The sequence below is a fragment of the Cyprinus carpio genome, chromosome B7 (genome assembly GCF_018340385.1).
Source record: "Cyprinus carpio isolate SPL01 chromosome B7, ASM1834038v1, whole genome shotgun sequence".
Lineage (NCBI taxonomy): Eukaryota > Metazoa > Chordata > Actinopteri > Cypriniformes > Cyprinidae > Cyprinus > Cyprinus carpio.
This window is the reverse complement of record NC_056603.1, coordinates 24,071,837-24,084,176: the sequence shown is the minus strand read 5'-3', so window position 1 is coordinate 24,084,176 and position 12,340 is coordinate 24,071,837. Positions and strand designations below refer to the sequence as shown.

General features: G+C 35.1%; 1 protein-coding gene across 4 annotated transcripts in view; it reads left to right on the top strand.

The window, feature by feature from the left end:
• Positions 1-1,035: 1,035 nt before the first annotated feature.
• rbm33a (RNA binding motif protein 33a) overlaps positions 1,036-12,340 on the top strand; it is a 44,806-nt gene continuing 33,501 nt past the window's right edge. The window contains exons 1-5 of one of the 4 annotated variants that reach the window (XM_042728048.1): positions 1,036-1,245; positions 6,074-6,149; positions 7,385-7,436; positions 7,689-7,762; positions 8,870-9,131. In XM_042728048.1, coding sequence (XP_042583982.1) covers positions 1,227-1,245; positions 6,074-6,149; positions 7,385-7,436; positions 7,689-7,762; positions 8,870-9,131 — 483 coding nt within the window. In that variant the 5' untranslated portion in view covers positions 1,036-1,226. The remainder of the gene's footprint in view (positions 1,246-6,073; positions 6,150-7,384; positions 7,437-7,688; positions 7,763-8,869; positions 9,132-12,340) is intronic. The other 3 variants (XM_042728049.1, XM_042728046.1, XM_042728047.1) reach the window with 3 other exon arrangements.

The following is a 12,340-nucleotide window of genomic DNA, read 5'->3' as shown; positions in this document are numbered from 1 at the left end:
TATAGTAATTATATTTCTAGGAGAAATAGTTATAATATTTATTATAAAAGAATAGTAGGATGTTGGCATTCCATAAAAAAATGCTTTGTGTAATTGTTGGTCAATTTACAGCATTTAGATCGCTAACTAGTAGCTACAAAACACAAACAAAGATCTGGTAAAATGATTTGTGTTTTTAAACACTTTATTATTTGATCTTAATAAAAAACTTTTTTACACTGTTGAAACTAAAACCAAATCTTTGCAAGTTTAACTAATTGTTCAGGTGCTTATGATACAAAAAGAAAGAAAGAAATATAAATACAATAAATAAAGTTGGGGTAAAGATCAAATGTAAAATTTTTCTTTGTCTTTTTTATTTATTTGTTTATTTGTTTATTTTTTATTTTTTTATTAGACTATGATGGAATAACTTGATTTTTAAAAAAAACATTGGTGAGACTCATCACTTACAAATTCGACCTTTTTTGGTAAGCTAATTCTTCCCAAACTCTAACTACTGAAATTAAATTTTGAAATTAATTTGACACTTAAAAATCACATGTAGTAGGCTACAAACATCAGTCAAATGCCTAGTCAGGGTGATATGCAATATTGAGCACAAAAACAAGATTCTGCCACTGCCAAGGTTGCGTATAGAAAATAATACAACAAAGAAATCAGTGAAAAATTAATCCCAACTAATTATGAAAATGTATAATGCAACTTCCATAATCCACTATCCAGTAAGAACAATATCTGCAACTTAGTGTAGGCTACTAACAGCTAGGCCACTTGATCTTATTTGACACATAATCCTCACCTCAGTTTGCTTTTGTCAATGTTAAGGGAGAATGCATTTCTGAATACTTCACTTATTGTGAACAGCGCTATACAAATTAAATTAACTTTGCTTATCGGCAAACAGAAAAATACGCATATTAAAATTTAAATCTGCATGCCACGCCAAACTGAGGTGTGTCTACCCTTCACCATTATTTGGAGTATACTGTAAAGCTAAATAAGTCGTGCTGGCCTGTGGAGACGCACAGCCCTCACATCATACCCATGATGCAGCGCGGCTCAGTCCGGGCGCCATGATTCTCGTGCAGATGTTTTCAGAGCTCAGACTGAGGAGATTTGACGCTAAGCTAACGGCCTGAAGCTCTGCACTTAAACTAGTTTCAATGCACTCATCGACGTTATAGAGATACCAGAGTCTCCAAGATAACGTACAGTCTTGGGTTATGGCGACCAATGCCGGGGGTATGATATATATGCAATATTAATTTACACTTATTAGATCCCACATATAGCTAAAAAGATATATCCTCTTTTTTAAAAAATCGCTGAGCTTCTGAGATCTGCTGTTGGTTTACAGATTGAACACAGTTTACCTTGCTGCCACGACTATCTGTTAGGATGTTTTTTTTAAATCTCTATTGTGTCTCATATTGATGATAGTGAGTTATTAGCAGACGTGCATTTACATATTTCTACTCATTTGCGGTTGCTAGCTAGCTAGCCGAAGGGTTGCAGTGATTGCGCAGCCCATGTGTTTATATGCAAAATGAAACGAATGATTTACCCCTGGATAGTGATTTTGACATTTAAATGGTGGATGAAGAACAGTTGTGTGTAGCACCGTGAGGTTGGCTCTGTGTGGTTATAAAATATATCTACACACACAACAACACTTTTTTTATACACCACACCAGAGATTCAGATGATGTGTTTTGAGAAGATCTCTATTTAAAAAAATCTGGATAGTTCTCTGACTCTGTAATAACACGTATGAGTTTGTGTTGAATGTAGGCGTGATGGTATATCAAGTGTGCGTTGTAGTGGTTTATCACAGAGAGCAGGGTCAGTTAAATCCCTTTAACCTGTCAATCATACACATCACTGTCAGCTGCAAGGTTTCTGATCTGAGATATCTGTATTTGATTTGGAGTACATACAAATGTGCTTACCAATCAACATAATTATGCTGTAAATTGGTAGTTGAGCAGCCTAAATAAGTAATTATCATAAGAACTGCACTTAATACAGTCTTCCAGTGGCTTCTTTAAAATAACATTTGTACTGGGTAATGTTTTTTGGAATACTGAGCTGATTATGTGATAAACAGCTGTTGCCAAATTGATGGTTCACCCCAAAATTAAAATTATGTCATGATTTACTCACCCTCATGATGTATACGCTGTGACTGACTGCTGTGGTACATAAAAGAAGTTATGTGTACATAGGTAATGTGTTTTTGTTTATGTAATGGATTTCAGTGGTCACCGGTCTGTTTGGTTTCCAACATCAAAATTTCATTTGTGTTCTGCAGAAGAAAGTCATGCAGGTTTGGAGTGACATGAGGGCAAGTAAATCATCACAGAGTTTTTGCTTCAAAGAGAAATTGCTGCTTCAGAATCTTGAACCCTAACATTTCTATATTCTATATAAATATACATATATAAGGCCTGGATGATATGGCCAAAATTTATATCATGATATATTTCTTAATTTCGGTCGATACAATATAATTCCGATATCGATATGAACACTAATAAAAAGCCTCGTAAAAACTGTCAAGAATGCCCACAACAGATGTCTGTGCATACAAACTCTATGACAAAAAAAAAAAAGTCTATGACACCTCATTTAAAACCATTTAATATTTTAGAAAAAAAACAGCACAAATAAGTTAATGTTCAGCGTTTTTTTTTATTTAGCCTTCATACAAACAATAAATGTTAAATCACTGTCAAATAATCGTCTCAGACTCCCCTAATTAATATTAATATCTTTAACTTCAAACTATAGGCTAATATACACTACCAGTCAAAAGTTTTTGAACAGTAAGATTTTTAATGTTTTTATAAAATTTTCTTCTGCTCACCAAGCCTGCATTTATTTTATCCAAAATACAGCAAAAACAGTAAAAAAAAAAATTATATTTGGAAATATTTTAAAATGTAATTTATTTCTGTGATTTCAAAGCTATATTTTTAGCATCATTACTCCAGTCACATGATCCTTCAGAAATCATTTCTTATATTCTGATTTGCTGCTCAAAAATAATTTATTATTATGTTGAAAACAGCCGAGCAGAATTTTTTCAGGTTTCTTTGATGAATAGACAGTTCAGAAGGACAGCATTTATCTGAAATAGAAATTGTAACATTATAAATGTCTTAATCATCACTTTTGATCGATTTAAAGCATCCTTGCTAAATAAAAATTTCTATAGTTTCTTTCCAAAAAAAAAAAAAAAAAAAAAGAAATCATACTGACTCAAAGCTTTTGCTTTCTATTCATCAAAGAATCCTGAAAAACCTTTTTATTTCAGATAAATGCTGATCTTTGGATCTTTCTATTCATCAAAGAATCCTGAAAAAAAAAAATGTACTCAACTGTTTTAAATATTGATAATTAGCAAATGAGCATATTAGAATGTTTTCTGGATCATGTGACACTGAAGATTGGAGTAAAGATGCTGAAAATTCAGCTTTGATCTCAGGAATAAACTACATTTTAAATAAAGCAGTTATTTTAAGTAGTAAAAATATTTCAAAATTAAACTGTTTTTGCTGTACTTTGGATCAAATAAATGCAGGCTTGGTGAGCAGAATAATTATTTAAAAGAAAAACATTATACAAAAAAACATTTTAAAAACATTAAAAATTTTAGTGTTCAAAAACTTTTGACTGGTAGGGTAGGGCTGTGCCAAGAAACTGACAATACAGGGGTTGCGATACAATATGTTGCGATATACATTGTGATACTGTAAGCAAGGCGATATATTGGGATATTTATTATTTTAGGAATAGGAAATAATTTTAGGAAAGCTGTCATTAAGAACACACAACCATATGCAAACCTTAGCAATAAATAAATAAATAAATACATTTTTTTTCAAACAGAACACAGTGGGATCTGCATTTGCAATAATCAGTCCCTGTAACATTCAACATTATTGAACCACTTTTTGTGCAGTACGAGTAAAGGGAGAAAATTAAAGTGCTTGCAGGATCCTTTAGTTAAATGTATAATATGCATAAAATGTATTTTATAAAAAGACCATATATATTTTTAAACCCTGCTTTAAAGGTTTACAATTGTGACAATGTCATAGCATTTTGATCTGAATGAAAAATTACATCTGCTTAATATCAATGAAAAATTAAGTGCTTACAGGATTCCTAAAGAAAACAAAACAATTGTAAAACAATAAAATAAATACAGATGTTGAACCTTTCCACTTGGATTTCACAGGTTTTTCAGTTAGTATTTATGTTCCGCGTTGAATCGCCGAAACCACGACGCGAGCACTGCCGCAACTGCACAAAACGCCCCCACCACGAGAGAAAGCTGCAGCCGCAAAGACACCCTACCGCATGCAGTGTTGCCAAGTCTGCGATTTTCCCACGGAATTGGGCTACTTTTACACTGTTGCCGCAGGTTGTTTTTCATGTCGGCAGGTTTAAGTGACCCCAGTAGCGTGATATTTAGCCCTTAAAATTCTAATTTTACCAGGGGAACCCCACCAAAAATGTGTATTTTACCCCACCTGAAGGCGATTTCTACCAGGGGATCCCCCTCGAAACGTGATTGGGCTAGTTTTCAGTAGTATTTAGGCGGCCTTTGTTGTGAAAACCTTGCAACTAGTGGATGACCGATATATCGTCAGGGCCGATATTTGCCATTTTTTAAATATGGGCATTGGCCGATTCGTTTTTCTGCTTGGCCGATGTGTTCAAGGCGGGACTTTTATTTTGCCGGCACTGAGAAAAGCAGCGCCTGAGCACACAGTGTTCACACTCTCCCTCTTGTTTACTGTCGTTGTTAACAGTTCTGTCTAATACGGATAGAAGTCTGTCTAATAATCCGTAAGAACGGTTAAACAAAGGAATTAATGTATACATAGAGTATTATAATGATTGCTTTTATATTATTAGGAATAGAAAGGCAAACATTATAATACTTTCTCGTTTGCTGTCAGCATTAAGCAAATACGCATTATATAATTTAAATAAATCTTTGAATGGCTAATGAACATTTCATTTCACAAACCTTGCAAACTTATTCAAATCCAGCTGTGAGATCTTGTGAAGTGCATGATCGCGTGTTCTATGTGTTACGGTCGGTCCATGTGAATTGAATGCTTTAAACTTTAAACTTGTGATTTCAAATTATGCTGCACTTTATGCTTTTGCCCACTGTCATATTCATGTCATTTTCTCTGTGTGCGGTATGTAAAATTAGTGTTACCTGTGCTTTATTTGAAAAATATGATTCCCAATGCACAAAAACTTCCCAGAATACTGAGTGCCCTGTTGGTTAGTGTTTACTTCCTTTTTAATCATATTTTTATTAAATATTTATTTATTTGTGAAAAATACTTTGTCATCTAAAGTATGTTTATTTTACACAGTTATTTTTTTATCCATTGTCAAATGATTTCAAATTTCTTAAAAATTGATGATAAAAAAAAAAAAATTACGCTATACCAGCTTTAAATCTGCTATCGGCCCCCCTGTTTTCCAAGATATCGGCATCGGCTGTCAAAAAACAATATCAGTTGACCACTACTTGCAACGCTGGGTCCTGCTGTGCCCCGCGCGAGCCTCTTCACACGGGACGCGGCAAGCGGCAGAACCGAGGCGGTGCCCGCGCCACGGTCCCCCAGTGGACGTTACCATAAAAGCCCAAATGACGGCACACTTCAGCTTTATACACTGAAACAGGAACTGGGACAATTATTTCATCCTCCATTACTAGCAGTGAACTATATTAAGGCTAACATTAGTGGCGTGCTTGAATGCTAGTATTCCCTGTCACTCAGGATTTGTTCAGAGATGAAGACTGCCATCTAGCGGTCGGGAAATGAACTCAAAACAAAACAACTGCCATGAATCTTGTAATAATTTTTTTTTTTTACAAAACGACAATAATTTTTTTATAATAATCGACTAAATATTGCTATACTCACTGTATCAATATTTTTTTACACCCCCATATATATATGTATGTATGTATGTATGTGTGTGTGTGTGTGTGTAATGAAAGCTTAATGTGTTTCATTCTCTTGTCTGTGTGTAGATGATGAGTTTGATGAATATAAGCCTGGTGCTGAGAGGTCAAGAAGACGGAGAGGAGAAGATGACGACTTGGAAAGGTAAGTCTTCACTGTCTCATTGCTGGCTTAGTTTTCATGGCTCTATAGACCAATTTGGAGTAGACGTCACAGTTACATCACTTGCAGCTGCGCACGCATAGTGGTGGCAGAAAAACACTGGGAACAATTGGAGGCAAACAGGTAAAATCCATGGAATAAGAGAAAAAAATTATTGTTGTGCCTTTGGATGTCAGAATCGGGCTGCAAATAATTTATTATATAATACTGTCATCAAAGACGCCATTTGAAGATAAACGCAGATGTTTAAATGGACAGAATATGGATGAAACCTGCTATGATAACCCTATTTTAAAGCATAAATTTGATTTAAACAATAGGTCTATATAATATTAATATGAGGACATATTGTATTAGCCCTACAGTTGAAATACATGCATGAAATACTATTTAAACCTATAACATTTTACATAACATTTACCTATTTTATCTCACAATTCTGACTTTTTTTTCTTGCAAATGAAAGTGTATATCTCCTAGTTCGGACTTTATAACTTTCTTCAAGTCAACAATTGCGAGTTTTTAAATTCTGTGGGAAAAAAGCCAGAAGTGTGGGATTATAAACTAAAAAGAAAGAATGACGAGTTGATTTTTCTTACACGAATTGTGAGATATAATCCAGGAATCACAAGAAAAAAGTTAGAATTTTGAAATATAAACTCAAAATTAATTTTTTTATTCTTTTATTCCATGGCTTGAATAGACTGCTACGTTAAAACTGTAATTATCTGCCATTAGATACTCTCCGCCCAGAAAAAACGTCATCACTGTTTGCAAACACTGGAATTGGTCTATTAGGCAGAATGAAAAAGACGAATAAAGAGAGCATCAGTTTACCAGAAGCACAATAGCATTCCAGCAAGAGTCTTTCATAGGGTTGGGTGATGTCTACTGTAAAACATTGCATTGGACAATGACATCGGGGAGGGATGTGGTGGTGGAGCAATCAAGATGTCGTCATCATCATGATGTCGTCAGCAATCGGCGATGGACGATGACATCATCTATCGGCCCAACCCTAGTCTTTCATAGCATTCAAAATGAATCACACCAGCATAGATATAGACTCTATTGGTTGCCATGGGGTGTGGTGTCTGCAAAGCAAATGAAGTTAATATCTTGATTTGCTCTGCTGAAATGGTATCAGGCATTCAGGCAATTTAGATATTTATTGTGAAAGCTCCATATTTTTTAATAATATATTTATCAATTCACAGTGATTTGGAGGAGGGAGACTTACTTGAAGAAGATTGGCTGTCATCAAAAAAGGTAAACAAGTGATTTCCATCAGTGCCAGTTTCTTTTACCTCTGCTTAAACTCATTTTTATAGCTGTTCTTTCAGTTGCTGCTTTTTTTGTGTTTTTAAGCAATCTTAACTGATAGGAATACATAAATTGTTTCCAGCAGGTGTGCTTAATAGTCAAGATTTATAAGGCCAACAACATATGTAACGATCTCACTAAAATATCAAGTGTATTAAGCAGAAGATTTTCAATTTATTCTTTATCTGTCCACCCCAGAACCCGTCAGAGATGTCAGATGAGGAGCTAAACGATGACCTCTTACAAAGTGATGAAGAGGACCAAAACACAAGGTACCCTAACTAAAACCTACAAATAAAACCCTAGGCATTTCAAAATCTCTTAGTTATCTTGAATTGCTGTTTTTGGTCACTTCTTTGCCTGAAAAACATAAGCTGTTGGATCGTTTAGACAAGAGACATGAGTGAAAATTCATTACTATGATATGTTTTCAGTTTTTGTATACAGAATTGGGTTTCCAGATAGACCTGTGTTGTTGTTTTAATGGTTTTTTTTGTCTTTGATTGCAAGACAGTAACTAATGTTGTGTCTTTCAATTTAACATATTTTGTGCTTGTAGTTATATTGCTGGTTTGATTTTGTATTCAAGTACTTTTATGTTACTGTTTTATGAGCACTGACAGAAAGTGCAATATGAAGAAAATTGAATTGCTATTAGTAACTGCCAAATTATAAGACATGTCTGGTCATATGATCACATTATGGTGAAACTTTGCCCTTGCAATATGTAGTTTAAAAAGATTTGTTTTAGAAGACTGATATGACACTCATATCAGTGTAAACATGTTCAAAATGGTCTTTTCTTTTGGGTTAATTGTTAAATTACTAATTGCGGATCTTCTTAAATGACAAATTTATAATTGGTTTAAGTTATGACAGTTGGTGCTACTGTTTGCTAAAGCTAAAGATGAGATGCTTTTTATGTTTATGAGTTCCAAAATAGTCTGCAGTATCCCAGAATAGCCGATATTAAAAGTATTTTCGCCTTTTTACTTTTTGTTATTGTTCCATAAAAGAATGTATGCTTAAAATTAATATAAAACACAGCATTACCTAAACTGTTCACTTTTCAGTTTGTGGGGTCAAAATTGCCTTCACCCCATAATTTATGCAAAGCTTCAGTGCTCTAAAATCAATAGAGCAGTTCATCCATAACATAATTAGAGATGACATTGAACTAACTTTGACACTTTCTGCCCTAATCAACGGCTTTCTTTTTTGCAGTATAAAAAAGAGTTTAAAATAGCAATTTTAGGTGACACGCTTCACTTCAGTCTCTAATATAGTTATTGTGGTAACCTAAGGGCAAGCTCAACAAACTCATCACTTTATTGTCCAGAGTTTAACGCATGTTTGTCTGTTGATGTCTTTGTGTCTAGTGGTCAGGGTGAGGTTGTGAGTTTAAATGCCACACTGGGTCTGGGCACGTCTGGTCACCTTCAAGATGAAGACCCTGTTGGAGGTGGATATACCGAATACTCCTATGAGGAGACAGAGGGCGGCCAACCGGGTTTCTCTCAGGGTGGGGAGTATGAGGGAGAAGATGAAGGGGTGGAATACACAGGAGACCAGAACTGTGTAGAATATCAAGATGAAGTGCTGGAACTACAGATCGACGAGCCACTGGATGATGATTTTCAAGTACGTAATGCTTTCTCTTGTTATCTCTATTGCTTACACACACTCTCCATAATCCCCCACCACATTTCCTCCGCGTCTGCAGCCTGACACCTCATGCTTTGTGACCCTCAGGCCTCAAGGTTTTGTTCAGGGAGAGACTCTTTTCACTGTCTTTGTTCAGCAGATGTCCTGCCAATCCATGCTGGCTAATAGGAAGAAGTCTCAGACAGGATCTGATAAAGTTGGCTGTAGGTGAAAAGATTATTGACCTTCTTTAAAGTAGTCTTTAGCAAGCATGACACAGGCTCATGATTGATGAGTTGTGTGCTTCCTGTACATGTTTATTTATTTATTTGCTTAGATCTTAAAGGCGCAGTTCACCCAAAAATGAGAACTGCATGCGGTATGAGAATTTGAGACCTAAATCGTTCAGATCAATTTTGTGAACTAATTCATTGGAAAGTTCCTACTAAAAATGTCTATTCATTTATAAATCGGACATCAGACAAAGTTAGTAAGATGAAAAGAGGAAAAACAAGGAACTGGAGATTCTTAATACAATCCCAAGTGATAGAGTCTTGAGGAGACTGGATGCTCTCTGACCAGATTGAGTAAAAATAGATATAAACAGCTGTCTTAGGTCAGATGCAGGGTTTATTTTTTTTTCTACAACAACTACTTCTATTCCCAGCTCTATGCTAATGAGAGGCATATTCAAAATTCCTTAAAGTGTGATTGTTTCAACAGTCATGGGAAGGTATTTTGTTGTACATATAAAGGTGAAAAACTACCTTTTCCAGCTGTTTGTAGCTTACCTGCTGAGGCTTAGCATCTTTGTGTTTACTGTTATCCAGAGTTAATATGTGGAACGGTTTTAAGGATTTACTATTTCCCTGTAGGTGGTCACTTCCTGTGCTGTGTGCAGGAAACATGTCATAGTCATTTAGGTCGGTCCGACTTTGTGTTATGCTTGTTCTTAGCACATGAGACCATGATCACAAAAATAATCTTCCATTCATCACCAATGTTTTGGCTCAAGGCCTTCTTCAGTGTGTTGAACAGTTCAATCCCTCCACCCACTTTTTTTAAAATCAATAATTCCAATGATGTCATCATTCATTAGCCAATGTTCAGTCACTAAAAACACACACCTTCCATTTGAAATACTGGACAATTTCCATTTGTGTAGAAATCATCACATCCACCTATACACTATATAATATAAACCCATGACTAGAGCATGAATTATATAGGATCCCATTTTTATCCCATAATTATTTATTAATGGTGATAAATATGGGATCCTATATAACTGAAAAAGAGTAAAAAGCTTTTTTCTTGTATGTTTTTGTATTACATATTGAGATTTGTGCTAGAAGTTGAGATTACGGAGCCAAAACTGCCATTTTGATTAAATTTCTATTAAATTGAGGCACTACTAATTTGTATGTGTACTAGTATGCATACAAAAATATCTTTATTTATTATTTCAACATTTTATTTCAGTGTTCAAAGACACACAAAATAGTCCAGAGATTAGAAACAGTTTGGCGAACAGTGGTCATGAAGCATCAGGGTCAGTCACTTTACACAAAGACTGAGAGACTGATAAAATCCTGCAGGAGTCAAGACTCATCAGACTGCTCCCTTTGTTCTGACTTTCATTGACCTTTAATGCAGGACAGATGTCGTTGATCATTCTGCCTGTCCATGTGATCGCTTGATCATCGGTGTCCAGGAGAGTGCTGACAGGTGCACGGAGGCCTTGGCTGTTATGTTTCTGTACATTATGATAAAGGCTTATTCTTACTACTGAGATCTGGATTCACAGTAGCAAAATGAGCAGGAGAGTTTTGTTATAGCATACAGCATGCACTTTCTCAAGGATATGACTGGAAAAAAACAGTGTCTCTTCAAATATAAGTTTGCTTGAGCACTGTTGACTTTCCATAGCAGTGAAATTTCTGTTGTCTAAATGCATTATAAAAGGTGCCCTCTGATGATTATTGCTATTGAATAATGTGCTGGTGCTTAAAGGTGAGAAGTTCGTCTCTATACGCATGTTGGCAAGAGTCTAATATGTGCATGGCTAAAAGTGAGAAATACTGCTTTTTGTTTTTGTTACTTACACGAGAGAGCAGTGAAGAAACAGACTTCTACAAAAATGCAGAGTGGGACATGTCCCAAATAAGCTAAGAGGAGGGGAGCTTGTTGTTATTTGAAAATGAAGAGTAGGACATGTGGCGGTTTGACTGAAAAACAAGTCTGTAATTAAAATTGGTTGTACGGTTTCTTTAATCATTGGATCAGTGGCTCGCAACCAGGGAGCTGGGGACCTCCAAGCGGGATAGAGGATGACTTTAAAATATTGGAATTAATAAATTGTTATTAATATACTAAAATAATCTAAAACACTAAAAAAGCATAAATATGTTTTTACTCATCACTACTGTTTTTTTTGTTTGTTTGGGTGTTTTTTGAAGAAGAACATGCAGTTCTTGAAACTGGAATCACAAAATGAATTGTGGTTAATAAATGTAAAATATAAATACTTTCAGTTTCTGCTTATAAAAATTTAGAAAAATAAAATACAGAAGTACAGGAAATCTTATAGGGGGCATTCGGATATTGTATTGGCCAATTCTGGGCCTTCAAGTAAATAAAGGTTAAGAGTCACTGCTTTTGACCCAACTTTAAAAATGGACTTTTTAAATTTTTTATTTACTTAATTTTTTTATCTGCCTGGGTTTACATTAACGTAAGACATAACCGGTCATTGTATTTAGATCAAAACCTTCTCATTCCAGACAGCTTGACTGAATTTTAAAATGTATTTGGCTGTTAATAATGCACATTAGTCACATCGGTTACAGATATGTTAGTTAGTTTCTAGTATAATAGATGTTTGATACCAAAGTTCTGGTACAGTGAGGTAAATTTGAATTCACTTGAAGATCCAAAAAAAGGCTATACAGTGTGGCTATTTAACAGAAGTGTTTGTTGTGAATGTCCAGCGAGCATGACTGTATTGTGGGTAGTTTTAATTTAATAATGCCCACTTTTTCTTCAGATCCCTAGGTTTAGTGTGTTAGGTTGGTTACAGCGTTTTCAGATTCACACACCCAAAATAAAATCTCAATTTAAAGAGTGAAATGTGGACTTTAGCAGAGGGAATGGGCTGGTGGCCCAGTAGGCTTTAACAGGTGGCCCGAAGCAGGACTTGTAGGTGT